The sequence below is a fragment of the Bacillus rossius genome, chromosome 16 (genome assembly GCF_032445375.1).
Source record: "Bacillus rossius redtenbacheri isolate Brsri chromosome 16, Brsri_v3, whole genome shotgun sequence".
Classification (NCBI taxonomy): Eukaryota; Metazoa; Arthropoda; class Insecta; order Phasmatodea; family Bacillidae; genus Bacillus; species Bacillus rossius.
Window position 1 is genome coordinate 44,739,680 of NC_086343.1, and position 23,441 is coordinate 44,763,120.

The window sequence follows — 23,441 nt, forward strand, 5'->3', positions numbered from 1 at the left end:
TTATTCTTTGGTTTATTCATGCAGATTATGATTTTACTTTTGCATTAATAAAAAAAATTTTTTTTGATAAATTTTATTAAAATAGAAATCAAGTACAAAATATTTTTTGTCATAAATTTCATTAAAACTGTTAAATAATAACTCATAACGGTTTTCAGTGTATTGCATGTGTATTTGTCTTCCTTATTATTGCTATTTTACTTGTGCATCTGAACAACTTGAATTACATTATTATTTTGGCCATGTTGGTATCATATATTAAATAAGGGTTGGTATCCACTATCCAGTATGATGGTATCTGTTTTTATGGTCGGCCTTTCAGGTTTCTCGCACGTTTTCGTTTATAATATTTAACACATAGAAATTATATATTTTGCTATCAATATATTAGGAATTTCTGTTGTCTTTATACATTATAAGGTAAGATTTAATTATAATATATATTTTTAATGGGGTACAGCACATAAACCTGATTTCGTAAAATGTTTCAGTTTTTCATTTTAAAACCTCTAAAATCAACGGTATGATTTTGCAGTTGTATTATTGATTTGACATGTTATATAGAATAATGTTTGGTATGGTTTAGTTACGGTTTTTAATAAATTTTTATGAAACCAGGGGAGTTTTACTAGTTAGCCTACCATAACCTGAAGACGTGGCTGAAGTTGAACGAAATCTACCCTATAGATACCGATATATTTTGCATGCCTATCGCAGGGTATGTGTTATTAAATAGCGAGAATTTAAATTATTTTGCTTGAAAATTCTAACCAAGTGTTTAAGACACATTTTTTGCTGGTGGTCACATAAAAACACTCGGCATGCCCTTATTAATTTCAAAATAGAGATTCGTTGTTAAAAAATGTGCTCCACTGTACAATTAGATAAACTATCAAAGAAATAACCACAAGAACCAAATATAATACAACAAAGATGTTATGCAAATGTATGCACATAGCAAATATGTTACTTTGTCTATTCTGATGAGAGTACTCAGTTACTTGTTACAGAGTCATGTATAACGTATCATGCAAAAGCTATTGGGTTAGATAATGTTTTCGTAACATGTTACATGAACGGATGTTTTTCTTAAATAGCCTATGTGAATATGCACTTAACATTATGTGAAACCGTCACAATCATATATCTTATTGAATGACAATAAGTCAGTGTGTAGGTAGCCAACACGAACATATTATTAACGTGATACATAAACGGGTACTTTCGTATTAACGCCACCGCAGCTGCTAAATCAGAAGTTTCCAATAAAAACAAGCATGTTGTGACTGACCTAACCTAACCCTTCGATTTTTTAAATTTCAATTTTTGACTGTTAACGGGGTTTTGATTTAACATTAACCCTTCAATTTTTTTTTAATTCCTATTTTTGACTGTTAACGGGGTTTTGATTTAACATTAAATTTTAAACGTTCCAAACAGACCGAGGCAAGGGTTAGGTTGGGTTTGGTCAATTACGTACTATATTATGCTTTGCTGTCCTGTTGTTTGCTGATTTATGATGCCATTTTTGAGTACTACCAAAATGTGTACTTGGAATTTGCCAAAAACAGATCAAGATACAATTTTATGTTTTCAGGAGCGAAATATTTTATCAAAAACAGGAAATGTGAACTTAAACAAGAACCAACCTGGCCGCCGTCACATCTACTGTAAGAGTTCGCATTGGGTATGCTTTGTTCGGTTGCTACTTCACAGAAGGTGTCAAGCTTAAATAGTATTTGACCCACAAGTAAATTTTTTTTAACAAATTATTTCATTTGTGATGGTCTGATGGACTACATTACATGGAAACCAAATCTTTTTTTTTTTGTTTGAAACATATGTAGGTACCGTAGGTATCTTAACAAAAACTTTTATCAGAAAAATTACAATAGCAACATTGGATTAAGTAGTTATATGTTACTGTTAGCGGAAAATTGATTTCATGTAACTTACAGTTTTTGTTTTCATGCAGGCTAAATTATCTTGGTGAAATCAGGCAGTTTTATTTATCCTTCATGTATCAAGTAGTGGAGTTTGACACTGATAGTGGAGGAGGGGTTGGAATTATCCACTCTAAATGGCTAACACCAAGAAAGAAAGAGTGTTTTTGGCCACCTTTTAAACATTCTCAAGAGTACAATAAATGTCTCAGTGACGGACAGCGTCCTTGTGAAAAATGGAGAATTTGTGCTTTGAAGAGAAAATTCTACATTACTGGTAATATTTTATATAAATATACTTAAGTTCCTACTTAAAGCTGTCTTCTACTTTGTAATTTTTGCATTTATATCATGTTTATTATTTTTTGTATTATTAATTATGCTGGGCTTTAGACATAGATATATTCTTGTAAATCGCAAGATTTGAACATGAGTTGTTAAATGAGTACAAAATTGTTTTAAGTTTAACTGTTTAAGTTAAAGTAAAGGCTGAGGTGTTAAACATATCGCATACCATAGGAATTCTCCACAATTTTTTTTAATAAGTGTGTGACATGCACATCACATAGACATGAATAATTCCCATATTTATTAGCTGTGTAAAAGGGTGGGTATGTGCAGTTTACCTATGTAATATTTTTACACATTCACGAGTGTATATACGTACACATACTTCCAGTGGCGTAGCCAGGATTTTAATTAGGAGGTGGTCAACTAGGTACTCATCCTCCAAATTCATTCATCTTCACTTTAAGAGCGAAGGGTCTGGGGGTGCTCCCCCGGAAAAATTTTGATATTTATTTGCTAAATGGTGCTATTTAAGGCCATTGTTTGTAGTTTTGCAGAGGTTTTGAAACTGTTATTGTATAAGCAGGCTCCAGGCGAATAAGTTTTAGGGCAACCTTTTGTGTCTCTGGGGGTGGGGACATGTTACCCGTGCCCCCCTCCCCCCGTGCCTACACCATTGCATACTTCAGTTGTATATTGATGACTTAATCACAATCATGTAGGTATATGTCATTGAAGTGAACTTGAATTCTCCTAAACTGTTAGTAATAGTGAGGGTTATGAAAATCAGAGATAGGCTACTGAATGTAAAAAAAAATTGCACAAAGTTAGTCTTAGCTTGTGTTTAGAAATAATTGTAGAAACCTTTACTGACTTAATTATTCAACATGTAACCAAACTTAACTTTGTAGATAGTGCCCAAAATATTTATATAATTTCAAAATATCTAATTATAAACTTAATTATGTTCCTTCCTTGCAGTATTGTATGTAAGCCTTAAACTTTTTTTAGTTAGAACAGCAAATTAGTAGACTTATAACTGAACTGCATACCTAATAAGTAAAGGTGTATTCGTAATAAAGATGGCAACCAGTGTGTGTATGTATGTATGTGTGTGTAAGCTATATATATTTAAATTATCTTCAGTGAATGTGTTAAAATTATGTGACAAACAAAACTGTTTTACAAATGAGTGTTTTATTTTCAGATGACATATTAAAGGCCAGAGAAAAATTGAAAGATGCAGAATTTGAATCTGACATTGCAACTGAATATGAGAATGAATCCTCACAGAAAAGGAAGAAAAGGCCAAACAGAAGAATTTTATACAGCAGTGACGAAAGTAGTAGTGATGAATATGACACAAATAACCAGCTAGCCCACAAGAAGTATCCATCTCCACCAGATGTGGAAGTGGCTGAGTGTCAAAGGTCTGTGAACACACCGTCCAACTCAGCAGATTCTGTGTTCACTAGAGACTCGTCCTTCTCGCAGAAGTGTTATTAATTCAGGTGAGTGTAGGCCTACCTACTGCAGTTAAGATGTTAGGAAGAATCTGAGCATTTTGTCTCAATAGAGGAGAATAGAAAAATTGTTTTTAATGTACTGTGCTAAAAAAAATTACGGATAATGGCAGGGGCTGATGGTGTGCCTAAACAAGTAAGGGCAGAAAATAGTTTATTGAGAGCAAAATATGTAATCATGTTGATTGCAATATTTATTATCATGCACAAAGCATTGCTCAATACATTGGAAATCTGCACCATAGATATAATCAATATCCCAAATATATAAATCACTCAATTTTTTTATTTCTGCGTACCAAATACTGGAACAGTGCAAAGCACCAGTTCCTTTGCCTTATTTTGCAATAGTTATGTTCAGTCCATTTTTTATTTTGGATATTCATAATATGTTTAGTATGTTCTTCTCTAACACCACCTTTGAAGGTATGAAGCCAGAATATGGTACTTTGGGATTAACGCCACCGGAGCCGTTGCTTACAGTAGATGCGGCGGCACATGCGGCGACGGCCATGTTGGTTATTGTTTACGTTCACATTTCTGGTTTTATGGTAAAATATTTCGCTCCTGCAAATATAAAATTGTATCTTGTTCTGTTTTTGGCAAATCCCAAATACACATTTTCGTAGCATTCAAAAATTTCACCATAAATCAGCAAATTAGTGACTGACCAAACCCAACCTAACCGTTTGTATCGGAACACAGATCTGTTTGAAATGTTCAAAAATTTAATGTTAAATCAAAAGCCCGTTAACAGTCAAAAATTGAAATAAAAAAAAATCTAAGGGTTATGTTAGGTTAGGTTAGTCACAACATGCTTGTTTACATTGGAAACTTCTGGTTTAGCAGCTCCAGTGGCGTTAATTCCAAAGAACCTAGAATATTTTAAGAAATTATAGAATATTAATGGTTTGTTATGTTCCCCCAGAATCGTCTTCCTCAATTCTTTGTTCTGTGGAAAATGGAAATACTGTTAATACTCAAGATGTTACTGTGTCAGAAGATTCCGCCAGAGAGCAAGTTGGTTAGTATTAAAACCCATAAAATAATTTATTATTTATCTAAACATGATAAGTACCTACTGTCACTTTAATGAGTTATTGGTAAACCTATTTTTTTTTTTTTAATTTTTGCTACCTATTCTGAAGCAGTTTCATGCTTTATGTAATCAATGTTTCAAATAATTACAGGTTTACAAGTGATCGCTAGACATTTGGCCAAAATTGAGAAGCGTTTGGATGTTATTCAGCAATCTGTATCAGAATTATTAAAGCAGACTTTACCAGACACTGTACAGAACATAAATATTTTACCAGAAGAGTTGACTCTTCCATGCGAGACTGAAGAACAACTCAACAAAGTGGAAGAATGGATATCAATCCCAGAAAATAAGATATGTATGGTAAGCTAATCCAATTTTTTTAGTTTGTAGTGATAACCATAATGACTTGCCTATGCGACAAGTGACGTGATGGTGGCCAAAATTACTGTCTTATACCAAAGTTTCGAAAAGTGGATATTATTTTTCTAGGAAGCAGAGTGTATAATATAGTCTTCTTACTTGTAGCAATAGGTTGAGCGTAACTATAGGTTGCTGATTAGTACCCAGCAATTGACAGAGAATTTGACCACTTGAGCTGTAGGGTGGAGTCACAGCATTTTGGGATTGGGTTTTTATTTGTGATGAATAGTTTTGCGAAGCTTAAACAAAAATTAATATCTGATTCTTCCTGTAGTCATAAAATTAAGTCTTGTAAACAGTATATAAGTTAAATAATCCACATTCATTCTAAAATAACTATTGCTGTTGCTTTGCACTGATTTCACCTTGTCTTACTGTACCTTTGTGTTGCTGTAACTTTCTGGCACAAAGATCACAAGGATACACAAATTAATTGAGAATAAGACTTCAGCTTTCAGTATATGTACTGCAAATAAAATGTATTGTGGTAGTATTTGTAAGTGTGCTGTTTCATATTGAGTCTAGAATGGCATCTAAAACATATTGTACTGTTTTCCATACATAGGAAACCACACTTGCTACAGTTGGAGGGAGAAAAGCTGATCATGTTGTGCGCCATATACTAGAGAGACTATTCACAAATAGATTGGCATTGAAATACAATTGGACAGGAAAAAATCAGAAGATAGCATTAAAAAATCTGCAGCTGATGAAGATTATACCTGGTGAGTCAAAACGCATAGAATACTATTTTAGGTACTTTCGTATTAACGTCACCGCAGCTGCTAAATCAGAAGTTTCCAATGAAAACAAGCATGTTGTGACTGACCTAACCTAACCCTTCAATTTTTTATTTTCAATTTTTGACTGTTAACGGGGTTTTGATTTAACAGTAAATTTTAAACGTTCCAAACAGACCTATGTTCCGAGACAAAGGGTTACGTTGGGTTTGGTCAGTCACTATATTGCTGATTTATAATGCCATTTTTGAATGCTATGAAAATGTGTATTTGGGATTTGCCAAAAACAGAACAAGATACAATTTTATATTTTTTAGTAGCCAAATATTTGACCAAAAAGGTAATGTGAACGTAAATAAAAACCAACATGGCCGCCACCACATCTACTATAAGAGTTTGCAGTGCTTTAAAAAACGTTAATATTGAAGTGGGTTTTGCCAAAAACAGAACAAAATACAATTTTATAATTTCTGGAGTTAAATATTTAACCAAAAAACCAGAAATATGAACGTAAATAAGAACCAACATGGCCGCCACCGCATCTACTGTAAACGTTTGCAGTAAATGAATGTAAACAAAACCTATCATGGCAGCCACAGAATCTTAATCAAGGGCTGTGGTGGCGTTAATACGAAAGTACCCTATCTTACTATGTTTAATTCTACAGAATTGTCAGTTTATACTGTAACAAAGGTATATGTTTGGCATTTTAAGTAATGATTTTACTGTAGAACTGTCTTAGAGTGGTTACCTTTTGTTTGTTTAAAAAAAATTCTATTACCATTTCATACATCCAAATTCAACTGAGTGATTCTATTAGTATTGCTTTAAAGTTTTAATACGAAATAACTGGAACAAATTAACAGCTGTATTATCATGAAATGTGTGTGTTAATGAATTATTTTCGTAGAATTCATTTTAGTGAAAACAAGTACGAGTAAGAGTGATAATACAAAACATACACACACATGTGTGTGTATGTGTATATATATTAAGTACATTATAAGTATAGAACATAAAATCACTACATATTCTATCATTTGATTACCAAAACAGAAAATCGAGACAAAGTGTAGCAGGTGAAATACAAAAAGTAAATAATTTAGAGTTGTATATTATGACTCAAAATTTATTTATTAATTTCTTATTGTATGAAATGTAATGAGAAAATATTTTCATTCTGAAATTGGGATCGTTAACATGTGAATGAGAATATTAGCATTGATTTTAGCATGCAAGTTTTCAAAGCCGATGAGGGCGAACAAGCAGGTCAGTAGAGCAGCACCAGGATATAAGGGTGAGGGAAATGTGTAGATTCAGAGAAAACCCACATGCCAATGGCGGCATCATCCAGCATTATTCCCACAATGCAAAAGTTCTGGTTAACCCTGCCAGTAATTGTAATATATATATATAATGCATGTTCTGTGTTGCCAGTAAATATTTTTAACATTTCTATTATAGACTAACTTATTTCAAAATTATGTGCATTATTTGAGATTAAAATTATTTGTATTTCCGAACTGTAGTTGTTGACAAAATTAATTCTTAGTTTTATTTCATTACATGTACTGATTGAGCATTAAACCTATCATAGTGCAGAATTGTATTTGTAATGTTAGAATAAAAAAGTTTGTTAAATTCTTAATATTTATTTTCATTTTAGCTGCTGTTAGAAGAAATAAATCCACTAGCAACATCTGTGATGATGATGTGAATACCATTTTACGGAACTGGTTCCGTTTCGCAAAGGACAGGGATGGAGGTCGAGACAGCAGAAGACAGTCGGCTAAATAGAAAAAGACATCAGAAAAATGTCTACTGTGGAAGTTCAAAGAGAACTAATTTGCGAAAAGTGGCAGTTCGTTCAAAAGAAATTTGTCAAGAATTATGTAATGAAATTCAGCACAATTATGTAAATGTTACTGTAAACACACACACTAACAATCATGGTGCTGATTCAAACAATGCAGGTATTTCTACAAATAATAATGATTACATATGCAGCAGTATTAGTAGTATAAGTAGTACTGATGATGATTCTTCAGTTGAAGAAATTGAAAATTCTGAACTTAGTGCTAACATTGTTCCTGTTGAACAAAAATTAGTTTATTGGATGTACAGTTATAACATACCACATAATGCAGCAACAGCTTTGTTGCACATTTTAAAACCACATATGTCAGGTCTGCCCCTTGATTCACGCTCTTTGCTTCACACTCCAAGGTGCTCAGTAGTGGATACACATACCTCAGGCCTTTTCAAATACTTTGGTGTAGAAAAAAATCTAGTGAAAAGAGCCCTAACTGGATTAAAACCTTGTCACTATCCATTGCTAAGAAACATTTACAGGGACTATAGTTCAGAAAATATGGTGACAATTTCTGTTAATGTTGATGGACTACCATTATTTTCCAGTTCAAATAAATCATTCTGGGTTTTGTTGGGTATACTTGACCAGGCTGTTGACAGGTGTCCTTTTGTAGTTGCAGTATATTATGGTGCATCAAAGCCTTCAGATGCTACAGAATTTCTTCAGCCATTTGTAAATGAATGTGTGTTCCTTGAAAGAAATGGAATAAATATAACGAACAAGCACTATAAGTTTTGTGTCAGTTGTGTAATTGCTGATGCACCAGCAAGGTCATTTGTGAAATCTGTAGTTGGCCATAATTCACTAAATGGATGTGAGAAGTGTGTTCAAAAAGGGAAATACTATGGTAGAACAACATGGCCGTACAAAATTGATTGTTCACTGAGGTCTGATGAGTCATTTAAATACATGGAATACCCATACCATCAGAAATCAATATCAGTGTTATCTAGTTTGCAATTAGGACTTGTGTCTCAGGTTCCATTGGACTATTTACATTTAATTTGCTTGGGGGTAATGAAACGATTGATACGCATATGGTGTGATACTGGCCTTAGGAAAGGGAAGTTAAGTTCAAAAAGCATTGATACTCTTTCTAACAGAATGCAGATATTGAGAAAGCATACTCCTAAAGAATTTTCTCGCAAACCAAGACGCGTGAAATTGTTTAAATTTTGGAAAGGTACTGAATTCAGATCTTTTTTATTGTATTTTGGACCAGTTGTTTTAGTTAAAGTTTTGCCCAGGAGTTTATTTGAGCATTTCATGTTACTTCATACGGCTGTTTATGTTTTTGCAAGTGACATCGGTGAACAAAACTCATGGAGAAAGTATGCAAATGATTTGATGCATGTTTTTGTCAAAGAAATACCTGCATTGTATGGAAAGGAAGTACTTGTTTACAATTTTCATAATTTGTTACACCTAGCAGATGATGTAGCCAATTTTGGTAAACTTGATCACTTCTCTGCTTTCCCCTTTGAAAACTTCATGAAAAAATTTAAAAAAAAAAGTTCGTGCACCAAACAATCCATTGCAACAAGTAGTGAAGCGATTATGTGAAGATGCGTCGTGTTGTTTAAAAACAACAAAACAGTCATCTGTTGTCAAAAATGTTGATGGTTCAATAAGGTATGTTGTGTTTGGAGATCGTAATAAATATGTAATAGGCACAAATTATTCAGATAGTTGTTTCATGACTGTGAACGGTGAAGTAATTGTAGTAAATGGAATTAAAAAGGCACTCTCTCCAGGAATTTACAGTCTTGAATGTAGTCGCTTTGAGAGTAAAACTGATTATAATAAGTATCCTTTAAAAAGCAGTACTTTAAAAATTTACTTAGTGGATAATCTTGTAAAATACAGGAAGTTATACACTACACAGTTATATCGTAAGTGTGTTCTTTTACCGGATTTCAATGATAATGCGTGTTTTTTGTGTATACCATATTGTAATATGGATGTATTTTATTGGAGTTGTCCTGTAAGCAAATATAAATGTACTTCATTGACATCCTGGAAGCATTTGTTTTATCACAAACCCCACAGTTCAATCATGTGTTATTTACTGGCTTGGAAGTTAAAATAAATGTATGTTTTTGTTTTTTCTTACTTGATGTTTTGTATAGTTTATATTACTTCAGCTCCAGTGTTTTTAAAAAATTATTTATTGCAGTTCCAGGGTCAAAATTACTCTGCGATTACAATTATTATTTTATTTTTTAATACCTATGCAGGAAAGTAGGTAATAATAATGTTCCTTACACACTATTACAGCTGAATCTTGTGCAGCAATAATTTAACCATGCATATTTTTTTTGTTAGCTTGTAAGTTATGTATTGTAATAAAAGTATTTTTTTCAAAAATGTTTGTTGTTATTTGCATACACATAAACTGCTTGTTTAACGAAATTTATTATAAACTATTATTGTGTTGCTTAGGTTAAAAAATGTAAATCATGGTAACTGACATTTGAAAGTAATTTAATTGTTCCAAATTAATCATATCAATCAATTGGTAATAGGATAAGACTGCTATATTTGAGGTTGTGTATATGTTGAGGCTGCCTTAAGTTTTTGAAGCGACAGGCTAATTTCACTTTATACGACAGTGATAGTTTTCTTAACATTTTGAAATTGTGTATATTATATTATAGGCTCTTTTAATTTACTATGCAGTACAGTATTTTAACAAGCATTATCTATTGAATTTTACTTCATTTAAAAATGTTTGGGTGCAGGGAAAGTTAAAGCCTTTTCAATAGGGGTTAGCTCTGAAATAGTTAATTTTGTGATAGAATAACTATTATATTGGCTCAGAACATTCAGCCTTTATCTCTCTATTCTTGTTAAGAGCTGGACTACCAGCATTATTCCTGTTTTGTCCCCCTATTAATTTTCTAGAATATATACCGTATATACTCGTGTATAGCGCGCCCTTTTTTCCCCTCAAGTAAAGGAAAAAAATAAGGATGCGCGCTATACACGGAAAAAAAAAAGTTTGGGGGAGGGGAGGTGGGGAGGAGTGGAAGTCGTTAACTGCCGGGTGACGGGTGACGTTTCTGGCCAGCCCCCACACATACGCACAAGCAACAAGGCCTCTCTTTCACACACACACGCACACGCACACGCGCGCGCAAGCTCGCACATCATGGTCTCTTGTTTATTTTTAGACCTCCCCCCTTTACAGAAAGCCAGCTCAGAAGCTAGTAAAAAGAGAGAGAGAGAATGTTGTCACCAGTTTCCCCCCCCCCCCCCCAGCCAACTTCTTCGCTTCCTCCATTCCTCACCGGTGAGTCATCAAGTTCTCCGCGCCAGCTTAGCAACGTAGCGCGGCACGCCTCCCTCCCTTCCTTCCTTCCACGTACCAGTTGTGACGATATAGCGCTTCATTATCTTCCGTTTAGACAGCAGAGTTTATGTATTTTCCTGACGCATCACCACACATCAATTTAAATAATCAGGTACCACAAAATTTTAGTAAAATTTATTTATGGGGAAAAAAAAATTTCAATTTTTTTTTCTTTGGAATTAGTTGCAAAAATCGTGGTGCGCGCTATACACGAGGGCGCGCTATACACGAGTAAATACGGTATTGCATGAGCATTCAATATGCAGTTCTAACAATTGAGTGCAATTTTATTACAGCACTTCAAGTGTCTAGTGATGCTTTTATTTCTGAAGCCTTTATTTGTTTTTAAAGTACCTAGTGTGTGTGTTGCATAAAGTAATTCATTATGCAAACGAAAAAAATGGTTTTGTCATTCACATGTAGTTTACTGTAAACCTTTTCATATAAACTGAATTGCTGCCTATTAGAACTTCAATTTGAAGGGAATACAATGTGACACATTTGCCCTGTAGTTGGGAAAGTGGGAATATTTGGATGGGTCATTTGCAAAAAGACATTGGTAAATCGTAGGCATTGCAGATACATTTGGTTGGGCCACACATAGAAAATTGTTGGCGTTGCAAATATATTTGGTAGGGCCATCAGAATAAAATTGTTGGCCAGGTGGTGTTAATGCTTGCTAGAAAACCGTTGGCCCTTCATTTGGGATGAGCCAGTTGGACAACAGTAGGCAAGTGTGCCAATTATACCGTTGTCCAACGGTGGACATTTTCAATATGCCAACATTGGCCCAACTGTATGTGCTACCAGGGGCGTAGCCAGGGGGGGGTTTTAGGGGTTCGAACCCCCCCCCTTAGCTCCAAATCTTTAATTAATTTCTTATTCATCACTCAAACAAATTTCATATTAAAATTAATAAAATTTTTACCATTACAATATTTAAATTTAAGTACCGAAAACTGCTAAAATAGCACTATTATACACCTTAAAATCCAAATTTTCCCGGGGGAGGACCCCCGGACCCCCCGCTTTAATACGGGGGGGGGGGGGCATGCTTCTTAACACCCCCCATACGCAAATCCTGGCTACGCCACTGTGTGCTACTAGGGATAATTCTCATCCTTGATCCAGGATACCTACTGCTATCCAGCTATTTATTAGGATTTAAAATTGCCGACGTCACGAAGCTGTGCTATCTTGGCCATTACAATCTCCCCAACCTTCTCAAATTAAGCCAGTTAACAATACTAGACTTAATTTTAAATGGCGGGCCGTGATTGGCTGATTACCAAAAACAGTTACATTAATTAATAATAAACTCGTGAAATCCGCGCGCAACAATAGCGCGGAACACAAAATTTCACGTAAATTTTAAATACATAAATATTGAAATAATAATTTTAATTACAAAATAACGGCGTTAACTTTACCGTTTACCGTCTTAATGTCAATTCCTCCTTAGAGGGGTCTCGGTAATTGTTCAATTTCAAATGTCCAAATCAGTCCATAGAGTAACATTCTCATGGATATACATTTAAAAATAATTAATTTTTGAAAATAAATTACATATTAGACATAGAATAAATATTAAATAAAACATAAATAAATAATACTTAATCTGTTAAAACATTAAATGTTGCAAAACAACCCCAATCCGACATGTGTTCATTTTGCTGCTGCTTTGAAAACTGCCATTGTTAATGGATTGGCTTTCAAGAGTTTCTCAGGTAACTGCCGAAAGGATGATGCCTATATTTTTAATGTTTATCGGTGTTTCCTTGTAACTGAATGTCAAGGAAGTGAACAAGATTCTACTTGTGACTATACAAAACTTCCATCAGATATGTTACACAGTGCTGTAACTGGAATTGACTGTGCAGTTGAAACAGGAGATGCAGCCATTCTGTCATCAGCATGTGTTGCAGGGTTTATTGCCCACAAGCTGTTGGAGAAAGTTAAGTGTGACAAGTGTAAAGTGTGTTTATTAGGAAGTAACGTTGATTTTTGTAATACTGGTGTAAGTTTCAATGATTATTCAAGTGTGTCTGACAGTCTGACCTACTCCTCTCAGAACTTGGTCACTTTTGTTGCAAAGTTTGCAAATATATTTGAAGAATTCATGGTTGTCAACTGCCACATTGGTAATCTTTTGCTGTCACTATCTCAGCATGTTCTGGATATTGTTAGTATGCCATGGCTTGAAGAGACTGCCTGCGAACAACATTCATATTATCTTCAAAAGGGTAATGTAAAAGCAGCTGCAGAAATCTCAGTGCGCTGGTGGTGCAAACGTATGAATAGAAAATTGATTGCAACAAAGAAGAGTTAACAGCAGTACAGAAAAATTCGCATATTAACACTTAAGTAATTTTGATTATTGATTCTATGCTCAGTATGTTGAATGGCTGATAGTTGATGGAGAGTGGTGTTGGAGGGTCCCTGACCTCCCCAGCTATTTCACGAGTGTTTTCCAGTTATACAATATATCAGCTGATTGTTTAGTTCCATGTCATGGTCACCTAGGTTAGTTTTTTATTTATTTTTTTTAGCATTGTAAATATTCTTGTAACTAATTTTTATATGTATTATTTGCAGTAAAGGCATTGTACTATGTTTTTACAAATTTTTCAGGTTATTAGGTAGATTATTTTTATATAAATGCATTCATCAGTATTTTATATATTACAATATTATTTTCATAACTACCTATATTGTTATGTTTGTAGTTATTTGGAAGGTGCAATTATGTTTCCTGAGATTGTTATTTGTTTTGGTTAAAGGAAGGATATGGGTGGCACCAAATTTTTATACTTCTTTTTTGTATGCAGGATTTTGACAGTTTACGTATGTGTTCTTATAATGGGAAAAAGACAGATGTTTGTTCACTTTGTTCTTATGGGATACGGTAAATCAATCAGTGGTTATGATTTTAGAATTATTCAATTACAATAGGTATTTGTAGGTAACTAATGTTGGAAATTTTTTTACCAAAAATGAGTGGTGATCATGATCAGTTGAATAGAAAAAATTAAATGAATTAAAATTTACAAATGTCGTGGCTGCCATTTGAGTTTTACTTTTTACAGACATTTTCTTTTTTCTTTTCTTTTTTTAATAATAACAGAATGCTGATGTCAACAATTCATTTGTGTCATGCAGTTTGTATTGAAGAAAAGTCTCCAACAGTCTACCAGTGTACAAATCCTCAAGTGAATACTAATGATCTGATAATATCAATGTTGTAAAGTGGAACTTATGTGTACTTTTCTTCACCAACTATAGTGGTTGTGCAATCAGTGGTCTGCATTTCCTTAATGTGTCTGCCAAACTCCATCACATCATTACATTCAAGGAGTACTACATTAAGTAAAAATTGCTGTGAAAGTGGCTATGTTTTTGTCATAATGTCACATTATTGCTGTGTCTGTTTGAGCACTGGTCCTTTATTACTATTGCAGTATTTTTTAATATCTTGACATATTATGTAGATAAAACTATTTTTCCACTTCATATGTGTAAGCAGTTGAATAGTATGTGAATGCATTCATTACAATGATATTTAATATGGGAGTAGTTGCTGGTGTCTAGCATAATTTTAATATTATAAAACATTTAATGTTTTTTAAGCTATATAATTTCTGCAAAGCCTTTAAAAATGGACAGAACATATAACTTCACAGTATTAATGGTGCAGATTTTACCAATATGAACATAATGAAATTCATCTCAATAAAATTTTCAGAATGAGACAAATACTTTACTAGGTCAAGTCTTTGTGCAGAAAATTTGAGGGGAAAAAATACAATCTGTACAATAGTATGACGTCGTCCGGGCCTGCGGCCCCCTTTCGAGTTCGATATGCCACCGCCCAAACACCACCACCCTCTGTTCAAACCTCCCGCTAACGAGTGCGTGCGTGTGTGCGTGTGTTGGTCGCCCGGCAAGAGGGTGCTGTAGAGCCAGTGCGCCGCACCCCTATATGTAATTAATAACATCGCAACCTTTTCTTTTCACCCTAAAATAGTGTCACGACGAATCAGTAAGTGAGTGTCTTCTGTTTTATTAATATATTATATTTTTGTAATAAAGTACGGGCAAGCACGGACAAGGACGCTCCCTAGCGGGCGACGATGGAACCAACATATAACTTCTTTCAAACTAATTTACCACATAAGTAACTATTTCAGACGGTCTGGTCATGGATGTGTATCTGGTAATTTTATAAAGGGTTCATGTCATTTTATATAATAACCCGGGGCACGCAATAGCTAAGATGTTAAGGGTAATTGTGTTGGGCACGAAGGGCGCCATGTTTCCTGCCGCGAGCCTTGTCTCGCCCCAGTCTCCTTCTTCAGCCGGCCGAGAGCGGACGTCTCTGCAGACACCCCGGGGACATCACCGTTGTCTCACCGATAAGTAGTTCTGTTATATTATAATTATTCCAATTGTTTTCTTTTCTTCCTCGGGGCCTCTCTCGGTCGGTGGGTCTGTTTAATTAATAATTTATATTCTCTCAGGAGTTTTTTTAACCACTTGTGCTTTACGTAAAAGTTTGAGGCGACCACGTGTGTGGTCCGCCTCCTCAACTAAGCCGATTCGTGTCTCGGGCGTTTTTAACAGTGTAAAGGAGGGACTGTATGAGGACGTGTAACTTAGAAGTAAATAAAACCAACTTAATTGAGTCACGTGTTTTTGTTCGGGGGGGGGGGGGGGAGGCGCACGTGGGTCCTTAACCCAGTCAGCGGCGTGTGGGACGTCCTAAGAGCCCACTGCGGTTAAGTAAAAGCGTGCCCGATGCTGAGAGCAGGCTAGGGTAGGGACAGCTGTGGAATTAGATATCAGGAGGGCTAATATCTCGCCGCACACGGGCCACGTAACGCCCTGAGTAAGAGTATCAAGCCGGGTCCACGTGCGCACTTTGGCTGGTAGAAACTACATATGTTGATTGTGAGGGACCGAAGTTAAGACGGTAGGCAGGCAAGCTAGTGAATTGAATGACGTTTACCGGACTTGGACTTTGTTAACTTGCAACGCCTGGAGATACGAGTTGAGATGGTGTTCGGACTGAGTCTTTTCGTCGGCCAATGTAAACTGCACTGCGAACAAGTGAGAGTTGCGGTGCATAACGGTGGTACAGGGGCAGACTCACGGATGCTCGGGCGATGACCAGATTGGAGAATAACTGAGAGGCGTAACGAACTATGCCCAGTAAAGTCTTTGTTGTCATCTCCTTGCCTCTTGTTACAGTGTCCACGAGTAGTGCTGGGTGGGCTGCGAGAAGAGGAGTCTACAACCCCGTCACCATGCACCTGGTGCATAGCTGGGTGGGCTGTGAGAAGAGGAGTATACAACCCCGTCACCACGCACCTGGTGCATTGCTGGGTGGGCTGTGAAAAGAGGAGTATACAACCCCGTCACCACGCACCTGGTGCATTGCTGGGTGGGCTGTGAGAAGAGGAGTATACAACCCCGTCACCACGCACTTGGTGCATTGCTGGGTGGGCTTTGAGAAGAGGAGTATACAACCCCGTCAACACGCACCTGGTGCATTGCTGGGTGGGCTGTGAGAAGAGGAGTATACAACCCCGTCACCACGTACCTTGAGCATTGCTGGGTGGGCTGTGAGAAGAGGAGTATACAACCCCGTCACCACGCACCTGGTGCATTGCTGGGTGGGCTGTGAGAAGAGGAGTATACAACCCCGTCACCACGCACCTGGTGCATTGCTGGGTGGGCTGTGAGAAGAGGAGTATACAACCCCGTCACCACGCACCTGGTGCATTGCTGGGTGGGCTGTGAGAAGAGGAGTATACAACCCCGTCACCACGCACCTGGTGCATTGCTGGGTGGGCTGTGAGAAGAGGAGTATACAACCCCGTCACCACGCACCTGGTGCATTGCTGGGTGGGCTGTTAGAAGAGGAGTATACAACCCCGTCACCACGCACCTGGTGCATTGCTGGGTGGGCTGTTAGAAGAGGAGTATACAACCCCGTCACCACGCACCTGGTGCATTGCTGGGTGGGCTGTGAGAAGAGGAGTATACAACCCCGTCACCACGCACCTGGTGCATTGCTGGGTGGGCTGTGAGAAGAGGAGTATACAACCCCGTCACCACGCACCTGGTGCATTGCTGGGTGGGCTGTGAGAAGAGGAGTATACAACCCCGTCACCACGCACCTGGTGCATTGCTGGGTGGGCTGTGAGAAGAGGAGTATACAACCCCGTCACCACGCACCTGGTGCATTGCTGGGTGGGCTGTGAGAAGAGGAGTATACAACCCCGTCACCACGCACCTGGTGCATTGCTGGGTGGGCTGTGAGAAGAGAAGTATACAACCCCGTCACCACGTACCTTGAGCATTGCTGGGTGGGCTGTGAGAAGAGGAGTATACAACCCCGTCACCACGTACCTTGAGCATTGCTGGGTGGGCTGTGAGAAGAGGAGTATACAACCCCGTCACCACGTACCTTGAGCATTGCTGGGTGGGCTGTGAGAAGAGGAGTATACAACCCCGTCACCACGCACCTGGTGCATTGCTGGGTGGGCTGTGAGAAGAGGAGTATACAACCCCGTCACCACGCACCTGGTGCATTGCTGGGTGGGCTGTGAGAAGAGGAGTATACAACCCCGTCACCACGCACCTGGTGCATTGCTGGGTGGGCTGTGAGAAGAGGAGTATACAACCCCGTCACCACGCACCTGGTGCATTGCTGGGTGGGCTGTGAGAAGAGGAGTATACAACCCCGTAACCACGCACCTGGTGCATTGCTGGGTGGGCTGTGAGAAGAGGAGTATACAACCCCGTCACCACGCACCTGGTGCATTGCTGGGTGGGCTGTGAGAAGAGGAGTATACAACCCCGTCACCACGCACCTGCTGCATTGCTGGGTGGGCTGTGAGAAGAGGAGTATACAACCCCGTCACCACGCACCTGCTGCATTGCTGGGTGGGCTGTGAGAAGAGGAGTATACAACCCCGTCACCACGCACCTGGTGCATTGCTGGGTGGGCTGTGAGAAGAGGAGTATACAACCCCGTCACCACGTACCTTGAGCATTGCTGGGTGGGCTGTGAGAAGAGGAGTATACAACCCCGTCACCACGTACCTTGAGCATTGCTGGGTGGGCTGTGAGAAGAGGAGTATACAACCCCGTCACCACGTACCTTGAGCATTGCTGGGTGGGCAGTGAGAAGAGGAGTATACAACCCCGTCAACACGCATCTGGTGCATTGCTGGGTGGGCTGTGAGAAGAGGAGTATACAACCCCGTCACCACGCACCTGGTGCATTGCTGGGTGGGCTGTGAAAAGAGGAGTATACAACCCCGTCAACACGCACCTGGTGCATTGCTGGGTGGGCTGTGAGAAGAGGAGTATACAACCCCGTCACCACGCACCTGGTGCATTGCTGGGTGGGCTGTGAGAAGAGGAGTATACAACCCCGTCACCACGCACCTGGTGCATTGCTGGGTGGGCTGTGAGAAGAGGAGTATACAACCCCGTCACCACGCACCTTGAGCATTGCTGGGTGGGCTGTGAGAAGAGGAGTATACAACCCCGTCACCACGCACCTTGAGCATTGCTGGGTGGGCTGTGAGAAGAGGAGTATACAACCCCGTCACCACGCACTTGGTGCATTGCTGGGTGGGCTGTGAGAAGAGGAGTATACAACCCCGTCACCACGCACTTGGTGCATTGCTGGGTGGGCTGTGAGAAGAGGAGTATACAACCCCGTCACCACGCACCTGGTGCATTGCTGGGTGGGCTGTGAGAAGAGGAGTATACAACCCCGTCACCACGCACCTGGTGCATAGCTGGGTGGGCTGTGAGAAGAGGAGTATACAACCCCGTCAACACGCACCTGGTGCATTGCTGGGTGGGCTGTGAGAAGAGGAGTATACAACCCCGTCACCACGCACCTGGTGCATTGCTGGGTGGGCTGTGAGAAGAGGAGTATACAACCCCGTCACCACGTACCTTGAGCATTGCTGGTGGGCTGTGAGAAGAGGAGTATACAACCCCGTCACCACGTACCTTGAGCATTGCTGGGTGGGCTGTGAGAAGAGGAGTATACAACCCCGTCACCACGTACCTTGAGCATTGCTGGGTGGGCTGTGAGAAGAGGAGTATACAACCCCGTCACCACGTACCTTGAGCATTGCTGGGTGGGCTGTGAGAAGAGGAGTATACAACCCCGTCACCACGTACCTTGAGCATTGCTGGGTGGGCTGTGAGAAGAGGAGTATACAACCCCGTCACCACGCACCTGGTGCATTGCTGGGTGGGCTGTGAGAAGAGGAGTATACAACCCCGTCAACACGCACCTGGTGCATTGCTGGGTGGGCTGTGAGAAGAGGAGTATACAACCCCGTCACCACGCACCTGGTGCATTGCTGGGTGGGCTGTGAGAAGAGGAGTATACAACCCCGTCACCACGCACCTGGTGCATTGCTGGGTGGGCTTTGAGAAGAGGAGTATACAACCCCGTCACCACGTACCTGGTGCATTGCTGGGTGGGCTGTGAGAAGAGGAGTATACAACCCCGTCACCACGTACCTGGTGCATTGCTGGGTGGGCTGTGAGAAGAGGAGTATACAACCCCGTCAACACGCACCTGGTGCATTGCTGGGTGGGCTGTGAGAAGAGGAGTATACAACCCCGTCACCACGCACCTGGTGCATTGCTGGGTGGGCTGTGAGAAGAGGAGTATACAACCCCGTCACCACGCACCTGGTGCATTGCTGGGTGGGCTGTGAGAAGAGGAGTATACAACCCCGTCACCACGCACCTGGTGCATTGCTGGGAGGGCTGTGAGAAGAGGAGTATACAACCCCGTCACCACGCACCTGGTGCATTGCTGGGGGGGGTTTGAAAAGAGGAGTATAAAACCCCGTCACCACGCACCTGGTGCATTGCTGGGTGGGCTGTGAGAAGAGGAGTATACAACCCCGTCACCACGCACCTGGTGCATTGCTGGGTGGGCTGTGAGAAGAGGAGTATACAACCCCGTCACCACGCACCTGGTGCATTGCTGGGTGGGCTGTGAGAAGAGGAGTATACAACCCCGTCACCACGCACCTGGTGCATTGCTGGGTGGGCTGTGAGAAGAGGAGTATACAACCCCGTCACCACGCACCTGGTGCATTGCTGGGTGGGCTGTGAGAAGAGGAGTATACAACCCCGTCACCACGCACCTGGTGCATTGCTGGGTGGGCTGTGAGAAGAGGAGTATACAACCCCGTCACCACGCACCTGGTGCATTGCTGGGTGGGCTGTGAGAAGAGGAGTATACAACCCCGTCACCACGCACCTGGTGCATTGCTGGGTGGGCTGTGAGAAGAGGAGTATACAACCCCGTCAACACGCACCTGGTGCATTGCTGGGTGGGCTGTGAGAAGAGGAGTATACAACCCCGTCACCACGCACCTGGTGCATTGCTGGGTGGGCTGTGAGAAGAGGAGTATACAACCCCGTCACCACGCACCTGGTGCATTGCTGGGTGGGCTGTGAGAAGAGGAGTATACAACCCCGTCAACACGCACCTGGTGCATTGCTGGGTGGGCTGTGAGAAGAGGAGTATACAACCCCGTCAACACGCACCTGGTGCATTGCTGGGTGGGCTGTGAGAAGAGGAGTATACAACCCCGTCACCACGCACCTGGTGCATTGCTGGGTGGGCTGTGAGAAGAGGAGTATACAACCCCGTCACCACGCACCTGGTGCATTGCTGGGTGGGCTGTGAGAAGAGGAGTATACAACCCCGTCACCACGCACCTGGTGCATTGCTGGGTGGGCTGTGAGAAGAGGAGTATACAACCCCGTCACCACGCACCTGGTGCATTGCTGGGTGGGCTGTGAGAAGAGGAGTATACAACCCCGTCACCACGCACCTGGTGCATTGCTGGGTGGGCTGTGAGAAGAGGAGTATACAACCCCGTCACCACGCACCTGGTGCATTGCTGGGTGGGCTGTGAGAAGAGGAGTTTACAACCCCGTCACCACGCACCTGGTGCATTGCTGGGTGGGCTGTGAGAAGAGGAGTATACAACCCCGTCACCACGCACCTGGTGCATTGCTGGGTGGGCTGTGAGAAGAGGAGTATACAACCCCGTCACCACGCACCTGGTGCATTGCTGGGTGGGCTGTGAGAAGAGGAGTATACAACCCCGTCACCACGCACCTGGTGCATTGCTGGGTGGGCTGTGAGAAGAGGAGTATACAACCCCGTCACCACGCACCTGGTGCATTGCTGGGTGGGCTGTGAGAAGAGGAGTATACAACCCCGTCACCACGCACCTGGTGCATTGCTGGGTGGGCTGTGAGAAGAGGAGTATACAACCCCGTCACCACGCACCTGGTGCATTGCTGGGTGGGCTGTGAGAAGAGGAGTATACAACCCCGTCACCACGCACCTGGTGCATTGCTGGGTGGGCTGTGAGAAGAGGAGTATACAACCCCGTCACCACGCACCTGGTGCATTGCTGGGTGGGCTGTGAGAAGAGGAGTATACAACCCCGTCACCACGCACCTGGTGCATTGCTGGGTGGGCTGTGAGAAGAGGAGTATACAACCCCGTCACCACGCACCTGGTGCATTGCTGGGTGGGCTGTGAGAAGAGGAGTATACAACCCCGTCACCACGCACCTGGTGCATTGCTGGGTGGGCTGTGAGAAGAGGAGTATACAACCCCGTCACCACGCACCTGGTGCATTGCTGGGTGGGCTGTGAGAAGAGGAGTATACAACCCCGTCACCACGCACCTTGAGCATTGCTGGGTGGGCTGTGAGAAGAGGAGTATACAACCCCGTCACCACGTACCTTGAGCATTGCTGGGTGGGCTGTGAGAAGAGGAGTATACAACCCCGTCACCACGTACCTTGAGCATTGCTGGGTGGGCTGTGAGAAGAGGAGTATACAACCCCGTCAACACGCACCTGGTGCATTGCTGGGTGGGCTGTGAGAAGAGGAGTATACAACCCCGTCACCACGCACCTGGTGCATTGCTGGGTGGGCTGTGAGAAGAGGAGTATACAACCCCGTCAACACGCACCTGGTGCATTGCTGGGTGGGCTGTGAGAAGAGGAGTATACAACCCCGTCACCACGCACCTGGTGCATTGCTGGGTGGGCTGTGAGAAGAGGAGTATACAACCCCGTCACCACGCACCTGGTGCATTGCTGGGTGGGCTGTGAGAAGAGGAGTATACAACCCCGTCAACACGCACCTGGTGCATTGCTGGGTGGGCTGTGAGAAGAGGAGTATACAACCCCGTCAACACGCACCTTGAGCATTGCTGGGTGGGCTGTGAGAAGAAGAGTATACAACCCCGTCACCACGTACCTTGAGCATTGCTGGGTGGGCTGTGAGAAGAGGAGTATACAACCCCGTCACCACGTACCTTGAGCATTGCTGGGTGGGCTGTGAGAAGAGGAGTATACAACCCCGTCACACCGTACCTTGAGCATTGCTGGATGGGCTGTGAGAAGAGGAATATACAACCCCGTCACCACGTACCTTGAGCATTGCTGGGTGGGCTGTGAGAAGAGGAATATACAACCCCGTCACCACGTACCTTGAGCATTGCTGGGTGGGCTGTGAGAAGAGGAGTATACAACCCCGTCACCACGTACCTTGAGCATTGCTGGGTGGGCTGTGAGAAGAGGAGTATACAACCCCGTCACCACGCACCTGGTGCATTGCTGGGTGGGCTGTGAGAAGAGGAGTATACAACCCCGTCAACACGCACCTGGTGCATTGCTGGGTGGGCTGTGAGAAGAGGAGTATACAACCCCGTCACCACGCACCTGGTGCTTTGCTGGGTGGGCTGTGAGAAGAGGAGTATACAACCCCGTCACCACGCACCTGGTGCATTGCTGGGTGGGCTGTGAGAAGAGGAGTATACAACCCCGTCACCACGCACTTGGTGCATTGCTGGGTGGGCTGTGAGAAGAGGAGTATACAACCCCGTCAACACGCACCTGGTGCATTGCTGGGTGGGCTGTGAGAAGAGGAGTATACAACCCCGTCAACACGCACCTGGTGCATTGCTGGGTGGGCTGTGAGAAGAGGAGTATACAACCCCGTCACCACGTACCTTGAGCATTGCTGGGTGGGCTGTGAGAAGAGGAATATACAACCCCGTCACCACGTACCTTGAGCATTGCTGGGTGGGCTGTGAGAAGAGGAGTATACAACCCCGTCACCACGTACCTTGAGCATTGCTGGGTGGGCTGTGAGAAGAGGAATATACAACCCCGTCA

General features: G+C 41.6%; 1 protein-coding gene across 9 annotated transcripts; it reads left to right on the plus strand.

Moving 5' to 3' along the window:
• The first annotated feature begins 250 nt into the window (after positions 1-250).
• On the plus strand, positions 251-9,475 carry LOC134539956 (uncharacterized). Of its 9 annotated transcripts, XM_063382339.1 has the most exons (8): positions 298-420; positions 1,598-1,687; positions 1,976-2,220; positions 3,439-3,742; positions 4,683-4,778; positions 4,945-5,156; positions 5,782-5,941; positions 7,623-9,475. In XM_063382339.1, the coding sequence occupies exon 8, from the start codon at positions 7,716-7,718 to the stop codon at positions 9,390-9,392; it is 1,677 nt and encodes a 558-aa protein (XP_063238409.1). In that variant the 5' UTR covers positions 298-420; positions 1,598-1,687; positions 1,976-2,220; positions 3,439-3,742; positions 4,683-4,778; positions 4,945-5,156; positions 5,782-5,941; positions 7,623-7,715; the 3' UTR covers positions 9,393-9,475. The 9 variants fall into 9 exon arrangements, with proteins under 9 accessions (XP_063238411.1, XP_063238409.1, XP_063238415.1 ...); XM_063382341.1 differs by lacking the exon at positions 298-420 and adding an exon at positions 251-268 and having other exon boundaries at positions 1,598-2,220; XM_063382345.1 differs by lacking the exon at positions 1,598-1,687.
• Positions 9,476-23,441: the final 13,966 nt, after the last annotated feature.